This window comes from Macaca mulatta, chromosome 1 (genome assembly GCF_049350105.2).
Source record: "Macaca mulatta isolate MMU2019108-1 chromosome 1, T2T-MMU8v2.0, whole genome shotgun sequence".
In the NCBI taxonomy this organism is placed as follows: Eukaryota; Metazoa; Chordata; class Mammalia; order Primates; family Cercopithecidae; genus Macaca; species Macaca mulatta.
In genome coordinates, this window is record NC_133406.1 from 2,509,770 (window position 1) to 2,537,447 (window position 27,678).

At 43.4% G+C, this 27,678-nt stretch overlaps 1 protein-coding gene across 3 annotated transcripts; it reads left to right on the forward strand.

The window, feature by feature from the left end:
• The first annotated feature begins 123 nt into the window (after positions 1–123).
• TFB2M (transcription factor B2, mitochondrial) lies at positions 124–27,678 on the forward strand. 3 transcript variants are annotated; one of them, XM_001088795.5, is made up of 8 exons: positions 124–559; positions 1,961–2,049; positions 7,952–8,105; positions 8,757–8,905; positions 14,484–14,573; positions 17,619–17,681; positions 21,839–21,999; positions 27,045–27,678. In XM_001088795.5, the coding sequence occupies exons 1-8, from the start codon at positions 247–249 to the stop codon at positions 27,214–27,216; spliced, it is 1,191 nt and encodes a 396-aa protein (XP_001088795.4). In that variant the 5' UTR covers positions 124–246; the 3' UTR covers positions 27,217–27,678. The 3 variants fall into 3 exon arrangements, with proteins under 3 accessions (XP_001088795.4, XP_028704957.2, XP_077854145.1); XM_028849124.2 differs by lacking the exon at positions 14,484–14,573; XM_077998019.1 differs by lacking the exons at positions 7,952–8,105; positions 8,757–8,905.

Genomic DNA, 27,678 nt, shown 5'->3' on the forward strand with positions numbered 1-27,678 from the left:
CCAACCGGATGGTCTGTCGCTCTCCTCAACGGTCCACTCACAATCCTTGGGCGGCTGAGCCGAGGCGGAAGCGGAAGTGAGGGAGAAAAGCCGAGGGCTCCGCTGTTCGCATGCGCGGGCTGTAGTGTTTACTTCCGCTTGACCTGGCCCGGACGCCAGGAAACGTTCCACGTGGGATACCGTGCCTGGGGTTCACTGAAGTAGCGACACTTGGTAGTCTTTGGAGCGGGCCTGAGAGACAAGGACATGTGGATCCCAGTAGCCGGGCTTCCTCTGCGGCTGAGGCTCTCCGCCTTGGCGGGCGCTGGTCGCTTTTGCATTTTAGGGTCTGGAGCGGCGATGCGAAAGCACTTGCCGGCGAGGAACCGCCGTGGCCTGGCTGACTCCTCTCCGCAGCTGTTGCCCGAACCGGATTTCAGGAATCCGCCAAGGAAGGCGTCTAGGTCCAGCTTAGACTTTAAGCGTTACGTAACCGATCGGAGATTGGCTACGACCCTGGCGCAAATCGTATGCGGAAAACCAAATAGACCTCCACACTTACTGCTGGAGTGCAATCCAGGTGAGTCCAGCTGGATTGCATTTTCTTGGATGTTCATCATTTATTCAAACGTATTGACCCTCGTCGGGGTGCTATTTAAGATACTAGGTTTTTTTGTTGTTTTGTTTTGAGACGGAGTCTCACTGTGTCGCCAGGCTGGAGTGCAATGGGGCGATCTCGGCTCACTGCAACTTCCGCGTCCCGGGTTCAAGCGATTCTCCTGCCTCAGCCTCCCGAGTAGCAAGAAGTACAGGCGCCCGCCACCACGCGCAGCTAATTTTCTTATTTTTATTAGAGACGGGGTTTCGCCATGTTGGCCAGGATGGTCTCTTGACCTTGTGACCTTGTGATCTCTTGACCTGGTAATCTCTTGACCTTGTGATCCGCCCGCCTAGGCCTCCCAAAGTGCTGGAATTACAGGCGTGAGCCACCGCGCCTGGCCAGATACGGGTCTTTTTTTTGAAGTTCCTTAGTTGGAGAGATTTCCCACAACATAAGCGTAGAGTCTATATCATTAATGACACCACAAAATATTTCTGTAGCAGTTTGCACTTTACACAATGTTTTGATAAAACATGCTCTTGGATCTTATCATCTCTCCAAAAGAGTTGCAAACCTCTGCCAGCTGAAAAAATGATGTTATCTTATTTTTCCGCGCATTCCCTATAGACAGTAGCAGGATGCTAAGAACACAAGATTTATAGGCTTTTTGAATAATAATATTTTAAAGCACCATTTCGTATCACAGGGAGTTCTGTTTAGGCTTGACAATCTCTGATAGTTAAAGCATCCGTGTAGTCCATGAGTAAGTGAGAGGCTAGAGGCAATCTATTTTATTGTGGTATGCTTCTTCTAAGAGGTAGTGAATCATAGTGATGAAGTGTGCAAGTTTTGGCCGGGTGCGGTGGCTCACGCCTGTAATCCAGCTCTTTCAGAGGCCGAGGCGAGTGGATCCCTTGAGGTCAGGAGTTCCAGACCAGCCTGGAGCCAACATGGTGAAAGCCCATCTCTGCTTAAAATACAAAATTAGCCGGGCGTGGTGGCGGGCGCCTGTAATCTCAGCTACTCGGGAGGCTGAGACAAGAGAATCGCTTGAACCCAGCAGGCAGAGGTTGCAGTGAGCTGAGATAGTCCCACTGCACTCCAGCCTGACGACAGAGTGAGACTTCGTCTCAAAAAAAAAAAAAGTTTTGCAGTCACTGACAATGATGTTGAAGCCAAGCTGCAGCGCTTGTGATGCTGGAGTCAAATAACTGTATATAATCTCCTGTTTCCTGAAATGTAAAAAGGAGAGTGACATCTACTTGGGGGATGCTGTCAGATTTAAAATCAGATAATAACGTGGAACATCTAAAGTTGGGTATTGAAAGAGATTATGTTGTTTCTTGTGCAAATAAACTTTTCATTCTGTTAATGCGCCAGGTCCTGGAATCCTGACTGAGGCATTACTTGAAGCTGGTGCCACAGTGGTTGCCCTCGAAAGTGACAAAACTTTTATTCCACATTTGGAGGTATATTTTTAGTTTCTAAACATATGTTATTGTTTGGTTAACTACCTGTAAGTGGTTTAAGGAAATAAAATTAAGCACACAGGTTTTTAAGTAGAATATCTTTTAGGGAGCCGTCTCTGAAATATCTTGTTTATTCCCAGTGACTAGAACACAGTTAATATTCGGTGCTGTTGAGTGGCTGAAACATGAGGGGTTCTGAGACTTGTTTGCTAGTTCTAGGTCGGCTACAGCCTGGTTGGCTGACTTTGAACAAAGTGTATAACTGGCATCCCTAGGTTTGCCTGGTTGGCTGACTTTGAACAAAGTGTATAACTGGCATCCCTAGGTTTGTTTCCCCATTTCTGCTAAGCTGCGCTGTGCTCCTTTCTTCTGTGAGCTTGGAATCTAACTGGAGTAAGTGCTAATGTTAGGTTAATGGGTCTATGTAACCTCTAGATTTAGGGTTTCAAAGGCCAGAAAGGTTGGCATGCAAATTAAGTATCTTTTATCTGAAATGCTTGGGAACACAAGTGTTTTGGATTTCAAATTTTTTCATATTTTGCAATATTTGCATATACCTAATGAGATATCTTGGGGATGGGACCTGAGTCTAAAAATTCCTTTTTTGTTTCTTACACATCTTATTCATAAGGCCTAAAGGCAATTCTGTATAATATTTTAAATAATTTTGTGCATTAAACAAAATTTGTATACATTGGGCCATCAGAAAGCAAAGGTGTCACTGTGTCAGCCACCCATGTGAACAATCTGGTTGTTTGACATCGTCATCATCCCTAACTTTTTTTTCTTTTTTTTAAGATAGAGTTTCCCTCTTGTCACCCAGGGCTGGAGTGCAATGGTGTGATCTCGGCGCTCACTGCAACCACTGCCTTCCAGGTTTAAGCGATTCTCCTGCTTCAGCCTCCCAAGTAGCTGGGATTACAGGCGCCTGCCACTATGCCCAGCTGATTTTTGTATTTTTAGTAGAGACGGGATTTCACCGCAAACCTGTCACAGGTCGGGTGTGGAATTTTCCACTTTTGGCATCATGTTGGCACTCAAAAAGTTTCACATTTTGGAGTATTTCAGAATTTTTGAATTATGGATGCTGTCATCAGATACAGTTACATAGAGTGAAGGCATTTTCCAAATAGATTTTTCAGTGATTGTGCTTCTTAAAAAGCAGACACATTTACATAACAATGAAGAAGTGGAAATCCTTTGCATCTTTAGCCAGCCTCTTATTCTCATTCCCTCTTTTATAATCTTCAGCTTCAATTTACGAAACTTGTACTTCTCTATGCCAACTTTGTGAAACCATGCAGAATGCCTGTATCCAAAATTGCATGACAACAAAAAATTGTGAAAATGTCTGTCAGATCCAGTTGTTTAATTCTTTTAAAACTATGAGTATTATTGTTATTCTACAACTTACTGTTTTGAAAAGAGTTCAAGTTTTAGCTATGTTATTTAATTGATTTAAATCTGAAGGAGTTCCAAAAATGTGAAGAAAAAAAGAACACATAATTGTCCAAAGATTTAACATCCTGAAATGTGATTCAGTAAACAGTCATCTGTAGTTTCAACTTGGAAATTAAAAACAAGAAGATAAGGCCGGGCGCGGTGGCTCAAGCCTGTAATCCCAGCACTTTGGGAGGCCGAGACGGGCGGATCACGAGGTCAGGAGATCAAGACCATCCTGGCTAACACGGTGAAACCCCGTCTCTACTAAAAAATACAAAAAACTAGCCGGGCGAGGTGGCGGGCGCCTGTAGTCCCAGCTACTCGGGAGGCTGAGGCAGGAGAATGGCGTGAACCCGGGCGGCGGAGCTTGCAGTGAGCTGAGATCGGGCCACTGCACTCCAGCTTGGGCGACAGAGCGAGACTCCGTCTCAAAAAAAAAAATAAAAATAAAAATAAAAAAATAAAAACAAGAAGATAACTTTTATCCTGTTTTGAGGAAAAAAAAAAAAGCCTATATTGAAAGGTTAATCTACATGTTCACAAAGTAATTAAGATTGTATTAAAATGTCTTTGTTTCTATTTAAAGTTTGTTATTCTGTAACACAGTAGTTGCTGTTTTCTGTAAGATCCTCAAGACTGAGCAACGGAGGCTCATGCCTGTAATCCCAGCATTTTGGGAGGCTGAGGTGGGCAGATCACTTGAGGTCAGGAGTTCAAGACCAGCCTGGCCAATGTGGTGATACCCCACCTCTACTAAAAATACAAAAAATTAGCTGGGCGTGGTGGTTCATGCCTGTAATCCTAGTTACTTGGGAGGCTGAGGCAGGAGAATCACTTGAACCCGGGAGGTGGAGGTTGCAATGAGCTGAGATCGTGCCATTGCACTCCAGTCTGGGCTACAAGAACAAAACTCAGTCTCAAAAGAAAAAAAATGTCTTCAAGATAAGAGTTTAATTTTAAAACAGTTGTTTTACTGAAAAAAGGAGAATTTTTGAAACAATAATTGTGGTAGGAATATCAATAACAAAATGTTTCTGAAGCTATAAATGTAAGCTCAAGATATAAACATCATTGCTTAAATCCAGTCTTTGATTAGAACTAGTTTTTTCTCTTTTAAGGCTTTTATTTTCTACTAGCACTAACTTGTACTCAACCCTTAGTACATATTCTCTCACTTTTTAGTAACTGTTGTTATGATAAATTGAAAAGCTATTCAAATAAAATTTTGTGGAATGAATCTGTTTGCCGGAATGAAAAGAGAAGTAACAATAGGTAAACGGAACTCTTGTGGCTCTAAGTCAGGGGCTTAAAGTCGTGCTCTTAGCAGATAGGATAATGCTTCTGGCCACCTAAAGTTTGTTCCTGAAAACTGAAAGGAGTTTCAGTGGTGATAGCTGGGATTACAGGCACCCGCCACCATGACCGACTGATTTCTTTGTATTTTTAGTAGAGACACGGTTTCACCATGTTGGCCAGATTAGTCTGCAACTCCTGACGTCAGGTGATCCGCCCACCTCAGCCTCCAAAGTGCTAGGATTACAGGCTTGACCCACCGCGCCTGGTAAATGAGACAAACTTAATGGGACGTACCTAACTTAATGACTAGTAGAACCTCAAGGGTTACTTGCCTTTTCTGTTATTTTCCGGTCCTGTTTTTGAAACCTAGTGCAATCCAGTTGAATTTTCAGATGTGATCTCTCTGTTGTATGAATTGAACTATTTATCCTGGAGCTTTGATTGTTACCATGTTTGAATTGTTGAGTGTTAACTGACGGGTACTGAAGTAAGAATGTATGGTGTCCTCTCAGAACATACAAGTGTGTTGAAGCCATAAAGTGTTCATCGTTTATACATTTTCGTTTTCTCTTTTGAGACAGGGTCTCACTCCTATCACCCAGAAGGTCCATGCATACATCTCATAATGTTTTAAGAAAGATGACGAATTTGTGTTGGGCGCATTCAAAGCCGTCATGGGCTGTACGCGGCCCGCAGGCCACAGGTTGGACAGCCTTGCTGTGCATGTCGACTGATAATCATATGCATTGGATGGGTACTCTTTCTTTTAGCTTCCATGACACCGCCCTCTTCTGGGTTTCCTCCTTACTCGTATTCTCAGTGTCTTGTCATTAGACTTTGGACATAGTCTACCTTCAGGGCTGGTCCTCTGTTTCTCCCTAGTGTGGACCCCTGACTTAAATTACCTTCAACAAGCCAAATTCCCACACATTTATATCGTCAGCCTGGACCACTCCACTGACAGCTTATTCAGGGCTGCAGCTTCCTACCTGACACCTCTACCTGGATCACATAGTAGGCATCTCGAAATTATTGGGACCAAATATATATGATTTCCACCCCCAGTCTTTCCCTTCCTCTAGACTTTTTAAAACTTCCCCTTGAAAGGGATTGTTAAAATTTACTAGATTTAAAAATTTTTTTTATTTTATTTGTTTATTTACTTTGGAGATGGAGTCTCACTCTGTCACCCTGGCTAGAGTGCAGTGGCGCAATCTCAGCTCACTGCAACCTCTGCCTCCTGGGTTCAAGCGATTTCTCCCACTTCAGCCTTCCCAGTAGCTGGAATTACAGGGGTGCGCCACCACCCCGGCTTACTTTTTTATTTTTAGTAGAGACAGGGTTTCACCATGTTGGTCATGCTCATCTCAAACTCTTGACCTTGGGTGATCCGCCCTCTGGCCTCCCAAAGTGCTGGGATTACAGATGTGAGCCACCGCACCTGGCCAAAATTTACCAGATTTTGAGCTGGGCATGGTATCACACGCCTGTAATCCCAGACACTTAGGAGGCTGAGACAGGAGTATCACTTAAGGCCACGAGTTTGAGACCAGCCTGCGGACATAGTGAGACTCATCTCAATAAAAAATAAGAGGAAAAAATATTTTACTAGATTTAGAAATAGGATAATATTCATAGGTTGTATGCAAATGCTTAAGAAAAACTAGGTGTTTGAATTAATAACTTTAAGTTACATCATTTTAAACCTTAATAAATATTAATAGAATTTTCTGTGCACAGAAACATCAATGTACGCATTAAAAACATAATGCCTTATTGTTTTGTTTTGTTTTGTTTTTTTGTAACTTCAATTTAAGTTTATGGAGTCTATAACTGATTCTTGCCCTAACTACGAAGGTCTCTAGTACTACTGCAAGGTGAGCAAATCACAGCAGTGAGAAGACTGAGGTATATTAGACCTCTTCTAGCAAACAAGGTATATAGTTGCTTCTGTCTTTAGAAAAAGTAAATGAAAATTATGGAGATGAGCTAAGTTCACTTGTTTGGTGGATAGCTGACTAGATTCCCTTAGAAGAAAGATATTCTCTTGAATCCATCTGCCTTTCACTTTCATATTTTAATTGTTTTTCTTTACTGTGAAACATCTTTCATTTTTTCTTCCCATGACCAAAGCAGATGGCTCACAGTTCTCTATATGAGGCCAACCATGCTGTCAGAATCTTTGCCCAGTGCTTCAGGTAGCCACTACTAAGCAGTCAGAGAGTGGCATGAAAAGCTTTTGAATAGCTGAAGCCATTATGATAAAGTAAGTGGGGCCAGGTGCAGTGGCTCATACCTGTAATCCCAGCACTTTGGGAGGTCAAGGTGAGGAGATCTCTCGAGCTCAGTAGTTTGAGACCAACCTGGGCAACATGGCGAAACCCTGTTGCTACAAAAAATCCAAAAATTGGTGGGCGTGATGGTATACACCTGTAGTCCTAGCTACCTGTGGGACTGAGGTGGAAGGATCACTTAAGCCCAGGAGATCAAGGCTGCAGTCAGCTGAGATTGCGCCACTGCACTCCTGCCTGGTTGACAGCTTGTCTCAAAGAAAAAAAAAAGTGAACGGATAAATAAAAATTTGTGATAGGTTATTTCTGTTTGGGGGGCTTTATCTTGCTAATATTATTGTACTTTTGCCACTTTTCAGGTATTAATTGATTTTTACTTCCTCTGTTAAATTTTGGGTGTGTTAGTAATATTTTCTTTACATCTTCATGGAGGTAGAAATATTTTTTGTAAAAAGATAATTCAGCTGGGTGTGGTGGTTGTAATCCCAGCACTTTGTGGGGCCAAGGCAGGCATGTCATGAGATCAAGAGATTGAGACCATCCTGGCCAACATGGTGAAACCTGTCTCTACTAAAAATACAAAAAATTGGCTGGGTGTGGTGGTGTGCACCTGTAGTCCCAGCTAGTCAGGAGGCTGACACAGGATCACTTGAACCCGGGAGGCAGAGGTTGCAGAGAGCCGAGATGGTGCCACAGCACTCCAGCCTGGCAACAGAGCGAGACTCTGTCTCCCCCAAAAAAAAAAAAAAGGTAATTGATTTATTTTTATCTTTACATTTTATCATTGGGTTTTTGAAGTAGAGTTTTTTGAGTTGTTGCAAAGTATGCTTAATGCTGAAATTTTTTAACATGTTATCTTTGTCTCTCTTTAGTCCTTAGGAAAAAATCTGGATGGAAAACTACGAGTGATTCACTGTGACTTCTTTAGAATAGATCCTAGAAGTGGTGGAGCAATAAAGCCACCCGCTATGTCTTCTGAAGGGCTCTTTAAGAATTTGGGAGTAGAAGAAGTTCCTTGGACAGCAGGTCATTTTTGGAATCTACTAAAGCAAATACCTGGAGTTTGCCATGTTTCTGTGCAGTATAGCTGATTTGTTGATGAAATTTGTGTTTTACTTGTTTATTTTCTGAGATGGAGTCTCGCTCTGTCACCCAGGCTGGAGTGCATTGGTGCGATCCTGGTTCACTGACCCTCTGCCTCCTGGTTCATGCGATTCTCCTGCCTCGGCCTCCCGAGTAGCTGGGATTACAAGTGTGTGTCACCACACCTTGTTAACTTTTTGTATTTTTGGTAGAGATGGGGTTTCACCATGTTGGCCAGGCTGGTCAACTCCTGCTCTCAAGTGATCTCCCTGCCTCGACTTCCCGAAGTGCTGGGATTACAGGTGTGAGCCACTGTGCCTGGCCAAATTTGTGTATAATTTATATTGTATTAATATAATTTATGAGCAGATGCTCTAACTCTGAATATGGCATTTACCTCACCTGGACACAGACAACCAGTTTATTTCCCCAAAAGTCAAGTTCCATGCCAAGGAAAGATATTGAGGCTTAGTTTTTATTGAAATAAACTTGAAATTGATATAGTTTGTTAACTTAGTTTGTCTCAATAAAATATGGGCATAGGACAAAATGCTAAGAACTTTATTCAGATCTTTTTGCTTATATTTCTAACAGGCGTCCCTTTAAAAGTATTTGGAATGTTCCCAAGTAGAGGTGAAAAAAGGGCACTTTGGAAACTCGCATATGACTTGTATTCCTGTTCTTCTATCTATAAATTTGGACGAATAGAAATAAATATGTTTATTGGTGAAAAAGAATTCCAGGTATGTTATTAACAAACACCTGTTTTTTGTTTTGAAAGAGTTCTGTGATTTTTCTCTGAGTATTCTTAATCTGTGCAATTTTAATTTAGGGGTCATGACATTTGAGGGTCTAAGATTGTTTTTAAATTCTGCAGAGTAGTCTTTAGACTCAGGTTACTTTTTCAGTGTACAGTTGAGTGGTTTTAAGTGCATTCCCATTGTACAACCAATACCATCATCTGTCTCCAAAACTTTTCATCATCCCATACCAAAACTCTGTACTCATTAAACACAAACTCTGTGCTTCCCTCTTCCTGCATCCACTAGTTATCGTTATTCTACTTCCTATCTCTGTGAATTTAACTGTTCTCTTTACCTCATGTAAGTTTACAATATTTCTTTGTGTCTGGCATATTTCACTTAGCATAATGTTTTCAGGGTTCATCCATGTTACAGCATGTGTCAGAATTTCATTCCTCTTTAAGGCTGAATAATATTCCATTCTGGCCAGGCACGGTGGCTCACTCCTGTAATCCCAGCACTTTGGAGGCCGAGGCATGCTGATCATTTGAGGTCAGGAGTTCGAGACCAGGTTGGCCAACATGGCAAAACCCCATCTTTACTAAAAATACGAAAATTAGCCAGGCGTGGTAGTGCATGCTTGTAATCCCAGCTACTTGGGAGGCTAAAGCAAGAGAATCACTTGAACCTGGGAGGACGAGGTTGCAATAAGCCGAGATTATGCCGCTGCACTCCAGCCTGGGCAACAGAGCAAGACTTTGTCTCAGAAAAAAAAAAAAATCCATTGTATGTGTATACCACAGTTTGTGTGTTCATGTATCAATGATGTTTAATTGCTTTTACCTTTTGGCTGTTGGGAATAATGCTGCAATGAACATGAGTTTACAAATATCTCTTCAAGTCCTTTGAGTGTACAGCTAGAAGTAGAATTGCTGGATCAGATAGTAATTCTATTTTTAGTTTTTTGTGGTTTTTTGTTTGTTTGTTTGTTTGTTTGTTTGTTTGAGATAGAGTCTTTCCCTATTGCCCAGGCTGGAGTGCAGTGACATGATCACAGCTCTCTGCAGCCTGGACCTTCTGGGTTCAAGCGATCTTCCCACCTCAGCCCCCGAGCTGTGACTGCAGCCACATACCACCAGGCCTGGCTTTTTGTAGCAATAGGGTCTTGCCATGTTGCTCAGGCTGGCCTCCAACTCAGGGACTCAAGCAGTCCTCCTGCCTCAGCCTTCCAAAGTGTTGAGACTACAGGCACGAGCTACTGTGCCCAGTCTGTTTTTAGTTTTTTGAGGAACCATCATACTGTTTGTTATCCATCGTGGATGCACCATTTGACATTGCTACCAGCAGTGTGCAAGGGTTCCGATTTCTCCACAGCATTACTGAGAGTCGTTTTCTGGGTCCTTGGTAGTACCTCTCCTAATGGTGTGAAGTGGTATTTCATTGTGCTTTTGATTTGCATTTTCCTAATGATTAGTGATGTTGAATATATTTTTATGTACTTACTGACTGTATGTCTTTTAAGAAATGTCTGTTCAAGACGTTTGCCCATTTTTAATGGGTTATTTTGTTTGTTGCTGAGTTTTAAGAGTCCTTTATATATTCTGGATATTAATCTCTTATCATACCTGATTTGCAAATATTTTCTCCCGTTCTATGGGTTGCCTTTTAACCCTGTTAATTGTGTCCTTTGATGCCGAAAGTTTTTAATTTTGATGAAGTCAACTTTGTCTCTTTCTTCTTTTGTTGCCTGTGCCTTTGGTGTCATACGTAGCTCAGCGGTCCCCAACATCTTTGGCACCAGGGACCGGTTTTGTGGAAGACGGTTTTTGCATGGACGGTGGTGGGGATGGTTTCGGGATGATTCAAGTGCATCACATTTATTGTGCACTTTATTTCTATTATTATTACATTCTAATATGTAATGAAATAATTATACAACACACCATAATGTAGAATCAGTGGGAACACTGGGCTAGTTTTCCTGAAACTAGATGGTGCTTCTTGGGGCTGATAGGAGATAGTGACAGATCATCAGGCATTAGATTCTCATAAGGCCTTCGCAACCCAGATCCCTCACATGCGCAATAGGGATTGCGTTCCTGAGAATCTAAGGCGGCTGCTAATCTGACAGGAGGTGGAGCTCAGGCGGTGATGTGAACAGTAGGGAGCGGCTGTAAATACGGATGACACCTCGCCTGGTCACCTGCCGCTCACTTCCTGCTGTGTGGCCCAGTTTCTAACAGGATGTGGACTGGTATCAGTTCGTGGCCCAGGGACTGGGGACCTGTGTCGTAGCTAGTAGATCATTGCCAAATCCTGTGTTGTGAAGGTTTCCTTGCGTTTCCTTCTGAGAGTTTTACAGTTTTGGCTCTTGTTTAGGTCTTTGATCCATTTTGAGTTAATTTTGTTTATGGTTTCGGCGTCCAGCTTCATTCTTTGATCTAGTTTTCCCAGTGCCATTTGTTGAAAAGACTATTCTTTACCCCCATCAAATGGTTTTGGCGTTGGTGTCAGAAGTGATTTGACCATATGTGTAAGAGTTTATTTCTGGGCTCTATTGTATTCCATTGATCTCAATATTTGTCCTTAGGCCAGTACAACACTGTCTTACCACTGTTGCCTTGGTAAGTTTTGAAATCAGAGGGTGATTCATCCAAATTTATTATTTTTAATGATTGTTTAGGCTATTTGAGTTTCCTTGAGATTCTATATGGATTTTAGGATGGATTTTTCTGTTTCTCCAAAACATGTTAGGATTTTCATAGGGATTGCATTGAATCTTGAGATTGCTTTGTGTGGTAATGGCATCTTAACAGTATTCAATATTAAATCTTCCAATCCGCAAACATGAAATGTCTTTCCGTTTATTTGTGGCTTTTGTTGTTGTTGTTGTTGTTTTCGTTTTTGTTTGACACAAGGTCTCACTCTGTCGCCTGGGCTGGAGTGCAGTGGTAGGATCACAGCTCACTGAAGCCTTGACCTCCCAGGCTCAGGTGATGCTCCCACCTCAACCTCCCCAGCAGGTGGGACTACAGGCATGGACCCCCGTGCCTGCCTGATTATTGTGGTTTTTGTAGAGATGGTTTTACCACGTTGCTCAGGCTGGTCTTGAACTTATGGGTTCAAGTGGTCCTTCAGCCTCGGTCTCCCGAGGTGCTAGGATTGCAGGTGTGAGCCACTGTGCCTGGCCTCCATTTATTTGTGTTTTTAATTACTAGCTTTTAAGTTACTTTTGGTGCTATTGTAAATGGAAGTGTTTTTCTAATTGTCCGTTGCTAGTGCATAAAAATGCAACTGACTTTTGTGTGTTTTTGTATCCTGTAGCTTTGCTGAATCTGTTAGGTTTTTTTGTTTGTTTGTTTGTTTTAGACTGAATCTCGCTCTGTGGCCCAGGCTGGAGTGCAGTGGCACAATCCCGGCTGACTGCAACCTCTGCCTCACAGTTCAAGTGTTTCTCCTGCCTCAGCCTCCTGAATAGCTGGGATTACAGGCACGCACCACCATGCCCAGCTACTTTTTTTATATTTTTAGTAGCGATGGGGTTTCACCATGTTGGTCAGGCTAGTCTCAAACTCCTGACCTCATGATCCGCCTGCTGTGGCCTCCCAAAGTGCTGGGATTACAGGTGTGAGCCACAGCACCTGGCCAGGTTTTTTTTTTTTTCCTTTGTTTTTAAAGAGACAGTGTCTCACTTTGTTGCCCAGGCTGGTCTCGAACTCCTGGGCTCAAGTGATCCTCCTGCCTCGGCTTCCCAAAATGCTGGGATTGCAGGTGTGAGCTGTCACACTCAGCTGAATTTATTAGTTTTAACAGGATTTTTTTAATATTTAAGGGCTTTTTAAATTAATTTTTTTAACTTTAAAACATTAAAAAAAATTTTTTTAGAGACAGGGTCTTGCTCTGTTGCCCAGGCTTGAATGTAGCGGTATGTTCATAGCTCACTGCAGCCTCAAACTTCTGGGCTCAAGTGGTCCTCCTGCCTCAGCCTCCCCTGTAGCTGCGACCACCTGTGCGCACCACCACACCCAGGTAGTTGTTGGTTCTTGTAGTGATAGGGTCATGCTGTGTTGTTCAGGGTGGTCTTGAACTCCTGTCTTCACGTGATTCTGCTGCCTAGGGGAGGCAAGTGCTAGGATTCCAGTTGTGAGCCATCACACCAAACCTCAGATTTGAGACTCTGGTTTTAATTCTCTGTCATGGAAGGTCTTCCTGACAACCTTGATATTGCTGAGTGTCATCTTTCTTTTGTGCCCAGAATGTTTCATGTTATTAATCTGTTAATCCGGTTTAACGGAAATGCTTATTTGTCTCTCTTGTTGCCCATGCTGGAGTGTGCTGTCGATGGCTTTCACAGGCACAGTCTTCTCACACCGAACCCCCGAACTCCTAGACTCAAGCAGTCCCCTTGCCTCGGCCTTTTGAGTAGCTGGGACTACAGGTGCACACCACTGCACCCAGCTTTTTGTATCTAATTCTAGTTTTCTCTGCTTAAATTTCTAGATGCTATTAAGATAGTACTATTAAGATCTGATAACAGTAAGATTTGTATAATGCATATTTGTATTGCTATGGATTAAGATAGTGGGGCAAAAAATGAAGGGACGATTGGCTCCCCCAGACCCATTTAGTAAATACATATTTACTAGCCATGGAAAGACAGCGGGGGCCTCAGGACCTTGAGGCTGTGCATAGCATACAATATTAAACAAAGGAATGGCAAGGAGAAAAATAGGAACTACTTTGTTAGATTCCTGCTGCTAGGATTATATTCCAGTGGCCCATGCTTCTTCTGCCATGGACCTTTTCACACGTGGTTTCTTCTCTCCGGAGTGCCTTCCCATTCATTGAGGTAACCTCGTCCTTTCGGATCAGCCTTAACACTCGTGTTGTTTTTTAAGAGATGGGGTCTCACTGTGTTGCCCAGGCTGGTCTTGAACTTCTAGGCTCAAGCAGGCCTCCTGCCTTGGCCTCCCAAAGTGCTGGAATTACGAGTGAGACCCCTTATGCCCTACTGTTGCCCCTGCTGGAGTGCTGTGGCTCTCACAGGCACAGTCACCGCACACCGAACGCCCAAACTCCTGGGCTCAACCAGTCCCCTTGGCTCAGCCTTTCCAGTAGCTGTACCCGGTTTTTTGCATCTAATTCTAGTTTTATTTTCTTAAATGTCTAGATGCCATTAAGATAGTCCTATTTTTTTTTTTTTTTTTTTTGAGACAGAGTCTCACTGTGTCATCCAGGCTGGAGTGCAGTGGTGCGATCTCGGCTCACTGCAAGCTCCGCCTCCTGGGTTCACGCCATTCTCCTGCCTCAGTCTCCCAAGTAGCTAGGACTACAGGCGCCCGCCACCACGCCTGGCTAAACTTTTTTTTGTATTTTTAGTAGGGATGGGGTTTCACCTTATTAGCCACAATGGTCTCCATCTCTTGACCTCATGATCCGCCCACCTCGGCCTCCCAAAGTGCTGGATAACAGGCGTGAGCCACCGCGCCCGGCCAAGATAGTCCTATTAAGATTCAACGTTTGTTTTTGATTGATTAAAGATGTATATAACATGCAATTTTTATTTTCCTTTTACTAGAAACTAATGGCAGATCCCCGAAATCGAGGCTTGTATTATGTATTAAGTGTTGTCTGGCAGGTAGCTTGTGAGATTAAAGTTCTGCACATGGTGAGTAAAATCTTTCTATTTAAAAACATTTTTCTTTAGAGACAGGGTCTCATTCTGTTGCTCAGATTGGAGTGCAGTGGTGCAATCATAGCTTGCTGCAGCCTTGAACTACTGGCCTCAAGTGATCCTCTCACCTTAGCCTCTGGAGTAGCTGGGACTACAGCCATGCGCCACCATGCCTGGCTAAGTTTTAAAATTGTTTTAAATATTGCCCAGCCTGGTCTTGAACTCCTGGCCTCAAGTGATCCTTCTGCCTTAGCCTCCCAGATCACTGGGATTATAGCATGACCCACTGCACGTAGCTCTAATTTTTATTTTTTTATAATTTTTTATTTTTTTGAGATGAGTCTCAGTCACCCAGGCTGGGGTGCAGTGGTTCGATCTCGGCTCACTGCAAGCTCTACATCCTGTGTTTAAGCGATTCCCCTGCCTCGGCCTCCCGAGTAGCTGAGACTACAGGCGTGTGCCACCATACCTGCCTAATTTTTTGTATTTTTGGTAGAGACGGGTTTCACCACATTGGCCAGGCTGGCCTTGAACTCCTGACCTCAGGTGCTCTACCCACCTTGACCTCCTAAAGCGCTGGGATTACAGGCATGAGCCACTGTGTCTGGCCATGGCTCTAATTTTTAGATTGTTGCAATGTGGATCTTAGCGTATTCTCTTCACTGCTTTTGCCTGAGAATATTCCGAGGTCTTCAGTCCGTGCTCCTTGCTGTTTTTTTTTAAGCTCAGGAATGTTACCTCATTTGATTTTTAGCTTTTGTTCCGATTCTTTTTTTTTCCCTCAAAAACACTGGAGGTTCTTGGGTGGGATCTCTGATCCTTGTCTGTAGTGTCTGTGACGCTCTCGTCATTTTTCTCCATTCCCAGAATCTCTTCACACTTAGTCTTCACGTCACTGATTCCGCTTTCTGCCCGCACTGTATATTGTACTCTCAGTACTATAGTTCTTGGTTTCTCTAAAATTCTTCCTCACCCACTGATCTTGTCTCATTCTGTTGACTTTCATCTCAAGCCTTCTGTCCTGGTAGCTTTCAGCTGGTTTCTTCAGAGAGGCCCTCTGAGGACTTTAGCTTGCAGAATAATGTTTTTGTCTTTTTGTTCCCTTAATACTTAATACTTAATACTGTTTTCAAAGGTCCTGTGTTAGGTTTCGCCATTTGCTAAACTCCAGCGAGGAAAGGTCTTTCTGGCCCTAACATTTCTCAGCGCTTGCTCCACTGCGTATCTGCAGCTCTGGCCCTGACATTTCTCAGCGCTTGCTCCACTGCGTATCTGCAGCTCTGGCCCTGACATTTCTCAGCGCTTGCTCCACTGCGTATCTGCAGCTGTAGAGGAGGTCATTGAAGTCCATTCCCAGTGTCTTGCGGGTTTTCTTCCACCGTCCTGGACGAGGGGAAAGCTGCTGAGGCTCGACCCGGCGTGTGGGAAGTGGCCATACCCATTGTGCACGGCTGATGGTGCTTTTCTTCCCCCACTTAAAGTGACGTTCCCGGAACTGCTAGGAATTTCACAGTTTGGCCCCAATTATATGTTTTATTCCACTCTCATTGCCCCTATAGTTAATAATAAATTACTGTTTCGACAGTAGCCTTTCAGACCTTGTGTTCAATATTGTTTAGTTTTTTAAGCCTATGTCAGATCTATTTTAACCCACTCTTATTTGGAATTTAATATGGCTATGGGTATGTATAGTTTTTTTTAACAGAGAATACTTTTTCGGGTGGATCGGTTTTTTATTTTGAGACATGATCTCATTCTGTCAACCCAGGCTGGAGTGCACCGGCACAATCCCAGCTCACGGCAACCTCTGCCTCCCAGGCTTAAGCAATCCTCCCGCCTCAGCCTCCCAAATGGCTGGATCTACAGGCATGCGCCACCACACCCGGCTAATTTTTGTATTTTTTGAAGAGACAGGGTTTCACCTTGTTGCCCAGGCTGGTCTCAAACTCCCGAGCTCAAGCGGTTCTCCTACCTCAGCCTCCTAAAGTGCTGGGATTATAGGCATGAGCCACTGTGCCTAACCAGATCATCTTTTAAAATTAATTGCCTTAGCCAGGCGCGGTGGCTCAAGCCTGTAATCCCAGCACTTTGGGAGGCTGAGACGGGCGGATCACAAGGTCAGGAGATCGAGACCATCCTGGCTAACACGGTGAAACCCCGTCTCTACTAAAAAATACAAAAAAACTAGCCGGGCGAGGTGGCGGGCGCCTGTGGTCCCAGCTACTCCGGAGGCTGAGGCAGGAGAATGGCGTAAACCCGGGAGGCGGAGCTTGCAGTGAGCTGAGATCCGGCCACTGCACTCCAGCCTGGGTGACAGAGCCAGACTCAGTCTCAAAAAAAATAAAATAAAATAAAATAAAATTAATTGCCTTATGCACAACATTCTATTACAAAAGATAGATACCGAAAAATAGTGATCCATTTTAAAATTGACACTAGGTTTTTGTTGTTGTTTTTGGATAGGGTCTCACTCTGTTGCCAGGCTGGAGTACAGTGGTGCACTCTTGGCTTACTGCAAACTCGAGCTCCCAGGCTCAAGCACTTTGGCCTCCCAAAGGGCTGGGATTATAGGCATGAACCATAGCACCCGGTCAACACTAGCGTCTTTATTTGTGTATTTCCATGTATGTCCTAACATATTCAAATAGTTTGATTAATAGGCTTTTCCACTAAAATAGGGCAAAAAGAAATCCTCAGCATTAATCTAATATGCCTTAAACTGCTGATTCTGACTATGATATGGAAATGTTCAGTGGTAAAAATTGTAACAAACACTTATTTGCATAATTGCATAAAGGGCGAGTCATGTTTAATAAGGAAAAGAAGTACTAGTATTTGGGTAGACTTTTGATCCTCCTCCTCCTTCAAAAAATTAAGGAGAGATATGTGTATTATTTAACTATAACATGTTTTTCTTAAATCCAATTAAACTGACTATTCTCTTATTTAGGCAAGGTGTTTTTTAAGGAAGAAATAATTTGGGGCACTTTGACCAAGGAGAAATAAAAGATGTTGTTTTGCTTTGGTTTTCTTCCCTAGGAGCCTTGGTCATCATTTGATGTATACACCCGAAGTGGGCGTCTGGAAAACACAAAGCGTAAGGTAAGAAGAAAATAATGCCTTTTCCTTTTTCTCCCTACGCGACATATTTTTTATTTTATTTTTTAGGACTATTTGGTAGTCTGTATTTAACTTTCTAATTTTGAAATATCTAGAAACATTCTTTAAACATATCTTACTACTTTTAATGAATCGGAAGTGTTTTAGAGGAGTTTTATCAGCTGTTATACAATGGATGCTAGCATAGTAGTAGGCTTAAAAACAGAATTTAAGTTCTCTTCTTATCTCTTTTGAAATGAAGGTACATCTCAAATTTGGAAAATAAAATCATTTTAATATTCATCTAATTTGATTAATTAGAATCAAAATTTTATGACTTATTAATCGATTAGAAATTTGTGATATTCGAGGTCAAGAGATCGAGACCATCCTCGCCAACATAGTGAAACCCCACCTCTATTAAAAATACAAAAATTAGCCTGGTGTGGTGGCGCACGCCTGTAGTCCCAGCTACTCAGGCGGCTGAAGCAGGAGAATCACTTGAACCTGGCAGACAGAGGTTGCAGTGAGCCAAGATCGTGCCACTGCACTCTAGCCTGACGACAGAGTGAGACTCCCTCTTAAAAAAAAAAAAAATTGTGATATTACTACTTTTATTACATGGTTGAATTCACTGATAGGTACTTCTTGATTTTTACCCAGGAGTTAGGCCTTTATTTTTGTTCATTTTTAAATCTTTGTATGTAAGAACCAAAGGGACAACGTTATAGTTCTCCATTTAGTTTATCTCAGTGCTAGTTTTGAAATTCTAATAAAATAGCTAAAGTTTCACAAAATTTTTTGACTCAATTCAGAAGTTTTACTTTAGAATTAGATACCTGTCTTTAAGGTTTGGAGCGTAAAAAAAAAAAAGAATTAAATGCTAACGATGGCCTAATCTCAGCGTAACAGCTTAGTCTGAAGACCCTGTTGGCTTGCTTGCTTATGTTTTTTTCTCACACTTGCCACTAAAGGAAAAAGAAAGTTATCAGTTTTCTTTCACTGATGTGATTTCAGAGTGCTCAGTCATCATTGTGCTTTTAGTTCTGTTTGACTATTTATACAGCATATTTATGTGGTCTCAAAAAACACAATAGGAATAATACATTTTTGTCTAATACAGTACATTTGTATGCTATTGGGGACTTATCCAAATATTCCACAAATGCGCAATCCTGTGTATAACAAAGTTTCTCAGTTTTTCAGCAAGAAGATGAAAAGCTTAAGTTTTTTGGCCAAGCTTAAAAATACAAACTTGGCCTGGCGTGGTGGCTCACTCCTGTAATCCCAGCACTTTGGGAGGCCAAGGCGGGTGGATCACAAGGTCAAGAGTTTGAGACCAGCCTGGCCAACATACTGAAACGCTGTCTCTACTGAAAATACAAAAATTAGCTGGGTGTGGTGGCGTGCACCTGTAGTCCCAGCTACTCAGGAGGCTGAGGTGGGAGAATCACTTAAACCTGGGAGGCAGAGTTTGCAGTGAGCTGAGACCATGCCATCGCACTCCAGCCTGGGTGACAGAGTAAGACTCTGTCTCAAAAAAAAAAAAAAATGTGTTTGTGTATATATATACATATATAAACTTTTAGGGTTGAAGATGAAATAAGCAAATGTCATATTTTATGACGGAATTTATTTTAGATATTTCACATCTATCTTTGATGTCATGGTGCTCATATTGTTATAAAAGCAGTTTGAGACATTTAACGGGTTTTTAGAGCCTATCATTTCTATCCAAGTTTTGTTTGAGACTTCTACTTTTTAAATATCAAATTAAAAATGTTAGTCAATAACTTTTTTTTATCCTTTGCATCCAATGGTGATGTTTTATCTCGAATATAGCAAAGACTCAATATATGTTAATGCCATGTTTGGGAATTTTTTTTTACTATTAATTTTTATTTTTATTTTTTTAAATTTTTTTATTTTTTCGAGGCAAAGTCTCATTCTGTCGCCCAGGTTGGAGTGTGATGGCACAATCTTGGCTCACTGCACCTCCACCTCCCGAGTTCAAGAGTTTCTCCTGCCTCACCCTCCCGAATGCTGGGATTACAGGCATGCTTCACCACGTGGGGCTAATTTTTGTATTTTTAGTAAAGATGGGGTTTCAACCATGTTGGCCAGGCTGGTTTCGAACTCCTGACCTCAGGTGATCCGCCTGCCTGGGCCTCCCAAAGTGCTGGGATTACAGGCATGAGCCACCACACCTAGCCTTTTGTTGTTGTTGTTAAAGACAGTGACTCACTCTTCTCCCAGACTGGAGTGCAGTGGCGCGATCATGGCTTACTGCAGCCTCAAACTCCCGGCACTCAAGTGATCCTCCCACTTCAACCTCCCAAATAGCTGGGACCACAGGCATGCACCACCTCGCCCAGCTAGTTGTTTGTTTGTTTGTTTGTAAAGAAGGTGTCTCCCTATGTTGCCCAGGCTGGTCGCTAACTCTTGGGCTCCAGCAATCCTCCTGCCTCAGCCTCCCAAAGCATTGGATTGCAGGCGTGAGCAACCCGGCCTCGTGTCTGGGATTTGATTTTACCCTACTTAGATGTTAGTAGATGTTACTGTTTCTCGGACGTTGGCCTAAGACTCCTGGATCAGACAAAGGATGTTCTGTGCGTCTCTTCCTGTGGAGTGATTTGATATGGCTCAGTTGGATGACTTGCATTTAGTGGATTTGCTTTACAGCTGAGAAGTACAGAGCTGGGGGATCCAGGTCTTTTTTTTTTTTTTGAGTTAGGGTCTGGCTCTGTCACCTAGGCTGGAGTGCAGTGGTGTAATCTCGGCTCACTGTAAACTCCACTTGGCGGTCTCAAGCATCCTCCCCTCTGAGCCTCCTAAGTAGCTGGGGCTACGGGCATGCAACACCATGCCATGCCAATTTTTGTACTGTTTGTAGAGATAGGGTTTTACCATGTTGCCCAGGCTGGTCTTGAACTCCTGGGCTCAAGCTATCTGCCCACCTCAGCCTCCCAATGAATCCGTCTTTCATAGCAAACATTAAGCAAACCTGCCCTTTTGTTTTTTTAAGATAGAGCCTGGCTCTGTCGACCAGCCTTGAGTGCAGTAGCATGCTCTCAGCCTCCACCTCCTGGGTTCAAGCCATCCTCCCACCTCAGCCTTCCAAGTAGCTGGGACTACAGGCACACACTGCCACACCCACCTAATTTTTTATTTTTTATAGAGATGGGGTTTTGCCATGTTGCCCAGGCTGATCTTGAACTCCTGACCTGAAGTGATCCATGCCTTGGACTCCCAAAGTGCTGGGATTATGGGCATGAGCCCTGCGCCCAGCCATAAGCCTGCTCTTTGTCCTGGAGAGAGACACTATCTCCTCCCTCAAGGTTACTCATTGCAAACAACTCTGAGAAATGGCCCAGGTAAAGACCAATTAGGGCTTTGTGTGCTTGGTGTACACAGTTAGAAAATGTGGGCCAGGTGCGGTGGCTCACGCCTGTAATCCCAGCACTTTGGGAGGCCGAGGTGGGCAGATCATGAGGTTAGGAGATCAAGACCATCCTGGCTAACACGGTGAAACCCCATCTCTACTAAAAAATAAAAAATAAAAAAAAATTAGCCAGGCAGGGTGGTGGGCGCCTATAGTTCCAGCTACTCGGGAGGTTGAGGCAGGAGAATGGCGTGAACCCGGGACGCAGAGCTTTCAGTGAGCTGAGATCACGCCACTGCACTCCAGCCTGGGTGACAGAGCAAGACTCCGTCTCAAAAAAGAAAAAAAAAGGCAGTGGCTCAAGCCTGTAATCCCAGCACTTTGGGAGGCCGAGACGGGCGGATCACGAGGTCAAGAGATCGAGACCATCCTGGCTAACACGGTGAAACCCCGTCTTTACTAAAAAAAAGTACAAAAAACTAGCCGGGCGCGGTGGCGGGCGCCTGTAGTCCCAGCTACTCGGGAGGCTGAGGCAGGAGGATGGTGTAAACCCAGGAGGCGGAGCTTGCGGTGAGCTGAGATCCGGCCACTGTACTGCAGCCTGGGCGACAGAGTGAGACTTCATCTCAAAAAAAAAAAGGAAAAAAAAAAGAGAATGTGAAGACACTCGGCCTGTGGTGATTGTGTCTTTCAGCAGGTAGCTTGAAGGAAGAAGCGAGCGATGTCTTACTCTGGCAATATTTTGTGACTAATGCAATTCATTTTTTCTTCTCTCCAGGAAGTATTAGAACTATTACAACAAAATCTGTATCTTATTCAAATGACTCCTCGTCGAAATTTATTTGCCAATAGCTTAACACCTATGAACTATAATATATTTTTTCACTTGTTAAAGCACTGTTTTGGGAAGCGCAGTGCTACTGTGATAGATCACTTACGGTAAGTGAAAAGAATAAAAGTAAGTATGAAAGTAGCAATTTGATGTACGTATTCTTCTTTCATCTTAGAGGTCTATTTTTTATATCTTGATTGACAGAGTGAGGTACCATGTTTTCCCTCATATTTCTTCAAGATAATTTGTTCTCCCTAGTGTACATTTTGAGGAAAATATATTTTTCCCATAATCTCTCAGTGAGTTTCATTTATTTTTCCTTCTTTGAAAAAATGCCCAGGGATGCCTACAGGCTGTTTTGTCTTTTGGAGAGTATAGGCCTAGCTTTATCTTACGGGAAGCACTAGCAGCTTACCACTAGTGGGGTGGAGAAAAATCAGCGTTGCTGGAGGCATGCCCACGGTCACCCCTCATTGCCTGTCTTCAGTGGTGTAAAAGTGAAAAACATGTTTGCTGTTGTTGTTAGAGACAGGGTCTCGCTGTGTTGTCCAGGCCGAAGTGCAGTGGCACAGTCTCAGCTCACTGAGGCCTTGTCTTCCCAGGCTCAAGTGATCCTCCCACCTCAGACTCCTGAGTAGCTGGGACTACGAGCATGCACCACCACGCCTGGCTAATTTTTATATTTGTAAAAATATAACATTTTTTATTTATATTTTGTGTTTATAAATTGTATGCCATTTTTTGGCCGGGCGCGGTGGCTCCAGCCTGTAATCCCAGCACTTTGGGAGGCCGAGACGGGCGGATCACGAGGTCAGGAGATCGAGACCATCCTGGCTAACACGGTGAAACCCCGTCTCTACTAAAAAATACAAAAAAAAAAACTAGCTGGGCGAGGTGGCGGGCGCCTGTAGTCCCAGCTACTCGGGAGGCTGAGGCAGGAGAATGGCGTGAACCCGGAAGGCGGAGCTTGCAGTGAGCCAAGATCCGGCCACTGCACTCCAGCCCCGGCGACAGAGCAAGACTCCGTCTCAAAAAAAAAAAAAATTGTATGCCATTTTTTGTAGAGATGCCGGTTTTGCCATGTTGCCCAGGCTGGTCTCAAAATCCTGGCCTCAAGCAATCCACCTGGCTTGGCCTCCCAAAGTGCTGGGGTCACAGGCATGAGCCACCGTGCCTGGCCATCCGTGTAATTTGCATGTAGGGCTGACGCACACATCTCTGTCAGTAGTGCTGGGGTCACAGGCGGGAGCCACCGTGCCCAGCCATCTGTGTGATTTGTATGTGGATCCATGGAATTTGTATGTAGGGCTGATGCATACGTCCCTGGAAGTTGTGCTGGGGTCACAGGCGGGAGCCACCGTGCCCAGCCATCTGTGTAATTTGTACGTAGATCCATGGAATTTGTATGTAGGGCTGATGCATGCGTCCCTGGAAGTTGTGCTGGGGTCACAGGCGGGAGCCACCGTGCCCAGCCATCTGTGTAATTTGTACGTAGATCCATGGAATTTGTATGTAGGGCTGATGCATACGTCCCTGGAAGTTGTGCTGGGGTCACAGGCGGGAGCCACCGTGCCCAGCCATCTGTGTAATTTGTACGTAGATCCATGGAATTTGTATGTAGGGCTGATGCATACGTCCCTGGAAGTTGTGCTGGGGTCACAGGCGGGAGCCACCGTGCCCAGCCATCTGTGTAATTTGTACGTAGATCCATGGAATTTGTATGTAGGGCTGATGCATACGTCCCTGGAAGTTGTGCTGGGGTCACAGGCGGGAGCCACCGTGCCCAGCCATCTGTGTAATTTGTACGTAGATCCATGGAATTTGTATGTAGGGCTGATGCATACGTCCCTGGAAGTTGTGCTGGGGTCACAGGCGGGAGCCACCGTGCCCAGCCATCTGTGTAATTTGTACGTAGATCCATGGAATTTGTATGTAGGGCTGATGCATACGTCCCTGGAAGTTGTGCTGGGGTCACAGGCGGGAGCCACCGTGCCCAGCCATCTGTGTAATTTGTACGTAGATCCATGGAATTTGTATGTAGGGCTGATGCATACGTCCCTGGAAGTTGTGCTGGGGTCACAGGCGGGAGCCACCGTGCCCAGCCATCTGTGTAATTTGTACGTAGATCCATGGAATTTGTATGTAGGGCTGATGCATACGTCCCTGGAAGTTGTGCTGGGGTCACAGGCGGGAGCCACCGTGCCCAGCCATCTGTGTAATTTGTACGTAGATCCATGGAATTTGTATGTAGGGCTGATGCATGCGTCCCTGGAAGTTGTGCTGGGGTCACAGGCGGGAGCCACCGTGCCCAGCCATCTGTGTGATTTGTATGTAGATCCATGGAATTTGTATGTAGGGCTGATGCATACGTCCCTGGAAGTTGTGCTGGGGTCACAGGCGGGAGCCACCGTGCCCAGCCATCTGTGTGATTTGTATGTAGATCCATGGAATTTGTATGTAGGGCTGATGCATACGTCCCTGGAAGTTGTGCTGGGGTCACAGGCGGGAGCCACCGTGCCCAGCCATCTGTGTGATTTGTATGTAGATCCATGGAATTTGTATGTGGATCCATGGAATTTGTATGTAGGGCTGACGCATGCGTCCCTGTAGGTTGTGCTGGGGTCACAGGCGGGAGCCACCGTGCCCAGCCATCTGTGTGATTTGTATGTGGATCCATGGGATTTGTATGTAGATCCATGGAATTTGTATGTAGGGCTGATGCATGCGTCCCTGTAGGTTGTGCTTTGTGCCTCGTCAGCAGCAGCCCATGGTCATCCAGTCTTGCCAGAGGATGGGTAAAATGTTAAAATAATTATTTTAACTAATTTGATCATTTAACATATAACTCTTGAGCTGTTGACCAGACAATATTTATCTAAAAATAAATGTTAAAAGTGGCAATAGCCTGGGTGCAGTGGCTCATGCCTGTAATCCGAGCACTTTTTGTGAGGCCAAGGTGGAAGGATCACTTGAGGAGGCCGGTAGTTGGAGGCTGTAGTGAGCCATAAACTCACCGCTGCACTCCAGTGTGGACACAGAGGAAGTTGACCTTGTCCCTTTAAAAAAAGAAAGAAAGAAAATTGGAGGCAGAGAGCGCCAACAAGAGTTTGAGACGAGCCTGGGTGACAGAACAAGACTCTATCTCTAAAAAAAAAAGGGTGGGGGGGCGGGGTAATAGACTAGTAAAAGGCAATAGACTAATAAAAGGCAATCTCTTATTTTTTCATCTTGCCACCTTGTGGTAGCTATTTTCAATAAAAATACCAAGAAAATAGGGAAATAAGGAATAAATGTTGTAAATCATGGTGCAAAATATTAAAAATGCTCCTGGTAATCTCAATGGACTAGAAACATGTTACTGAGATTCTATTCAATATCAAAATTTGGAATTGAACAGACAAGAGTCTCACTCTGGGCCGGGCGCGGTGGCTCACGCCTGTAATCCCAGCGCTTTGGGAGGCCGAGGCGGGCGGATCACAAGGTCAGGAGATCGAGACCACGGTGAAACCCCGTCTCTACTAAAAAATACAAAAAACTAGCCGGGCGAGGTGGCGGGCGCCTGTGGTCCCAGCTACTCCGGAGGCTGAGGCAGGAGAATGGCGTGAACCCGGGAGGCGGAGCTTGCAGTGAGCCGAGATCGCGCCACTGCACTCCAGCCTGGGCGACAGAGCGAGACTCCGTCTCAAAAAAAAAAAAAAAAAAAAAAAAGTCTCACTCTGTTGCCCAGTCTGGAGTACAATGGCACAATCATAGCTCACTGCAACCACAAACCTCTGGGCTCAAGTGATCCTGCCTCAGCCTCTTCCCTGAGTAGCTGGGCCTGTTACGCCCACCACTATGCCCAGCTAACCTTCTACATTTTTTGTAGAGATGGGGTCTCTCTCTGTTGCTCAGGAGAGTCTTGAACTCTTGGGCTCAAATGATCCTCCCACCTCGCCTCCCAAAGTGCTGGAATAACAGGTATGAGCCACCACACCCAGCCCAAAATATTTTTTTACAGTTGTTGCTGTGAGAGGCTTATCGATGGTTTCTTGCTAAGCTGATATACAGTTATATACCTCATATTATGGTATATGATACACCTCATTGATTCTATATTGTATATATATTATATAATATACCTCATATATATAATACCTCGTAATGAGGTAGATTCCTCACACCTGGTTTCAGTCAGTGGCAGACCAAATGTACAATAGTGGTCCCATAAGGTTATAATGATGCTGTATCTTTTACTGTATCTTTTCTATCACTCATCATTGTGTTACAGTTGCCTACAGTGTTCAGTACAGTAACATGCTGTGCAGGTTTGTAACCTTGGAGCAACTAGGCTATGCCATATATCCTAAGTATGTAATGGGCTGTATCACATAGGTTTGGGTTAAGTACTCTGTAAGATGTTCAAGCAACAAAGAAGTCACCTAACAGGGCATTTCTCAGGACATTCCTCCATCATTAAGCAATGCATGACTGTATAAGGAAGTTCGCTGCTTTATAATTTATTTACCAGTGATGGTTACATCAAAATGTGAAAAACGACTCCCTCTTGGTAAACTGCCAAACAGCAACTTCTGCTGTTCGTAGTACTGAGCTTTGACATGAACCAAAAGAAGTTAAGAGTATTTTTTGCAGAAAGGAAAAGGATGAAAGAGGTAGGCATAATAATTTTTGAAAGGGTAATGATTAAACTAGAATTTTGTGTAAAAATTGATTAGAGTATGTGAAAGCCTAAACCTGCTATTAATATTTTCATTATAGGTTAGCTATGAAACTTTAGAAATAAACATAAAGTTATTGGAAGTTCTTAAACTAAATAAGATTGCTCATATGTAAGTTATGGTTCTTTTTTTTTTTCTTCTTATTTCAGTAGCCTTAGGAATACAAGTGATTTTTTTGTTTCATGGATGGATTGTTGAAGTCTGGGCTTTTAGTGTACCCGTCACCCAAATGGTGTACATTGTACGCAGTAGGTTGTGCTTTATCCCTCACCCTCCTCCTCTCCTCTTCCCTGCTGATTCTCCCGTGTCCATTACAGCACTCTGTATGCCTAAGTTTGACATTTTAATTTCGACTTAGAAGCCATTTCTGTCACCATTAAGGGATAGATGCATGAAAAAGAATTAAGCACATTTACTTTATATTTATTTTGCAGTTCATTGACTCCACTTGATGCAGCGGATATATTGATGCAAATAGGAAAAAAGGAAGATGAGAAAGTAGTTAACATGTACCCTGAAGACTTCAAAAGACTTTTTGAAACTATAGAGTCTTCCGAAGATTGTACTTATAAATGGCTGTATGATGACACCCTGGAAGATATGTAGCACCTGGACTGTCATTTTTGGTGGAGCAGTTTATTTACTTGGAAACTATGACATGAAAACCAAACTTGAAAACTCCCATGCTTTCAGCAGAAGATAACTGTTCTTGTTTTGCACAAGCCAGGCAGATCATTTCTCCTAAGTTACCATTGGCATATTGGATGAAACAGTGGCTGCTATTTTATTCACAATTGAATAAAATGAAAACTTCAATTAATTATGGATTTGATCAGATTGAATTCATTTTCTTTCAGATTCCTCTTTAAATATTTCACTTTTACTGTTGCTGATGTTTGCATCTTCTTGAAGAGCAAGAGTCTGTACATTATTAAGCTTAGAAAGTAAACAAAACTGATACACTGATTTGCCTTTCAGTTTGTTGAAATGTATTGTCAAATACTGTACAATGAAATTGTTTAAATTGTAATATGATTTAAACTTTTTTAGAAATTAAAATATTTTAAA

Coding starts and splice junctions, on each gene's coding strand:
- TFB2M (XM_001088795.5), top strand. CDS start 247: ATGTGGATCCCAGTAGCCGGGCTTCCTCTGCGGCTGAGGCTCTCCGCC. Junction 8,106..8,756: donor AGAAGTTCCTTGGACAGCAG/GTCATTTTTGGA, acceptor TATTTCTAACAG/GCGTCCCTTTAAAAGTATTT. Junction 14,574..17,618: donor AGATTAAAGTTCTGCACATG/GTGAGTAAAATC, acceptor TTTCTTCCCTAG/GAGCCTTGGTCATCATTTGA.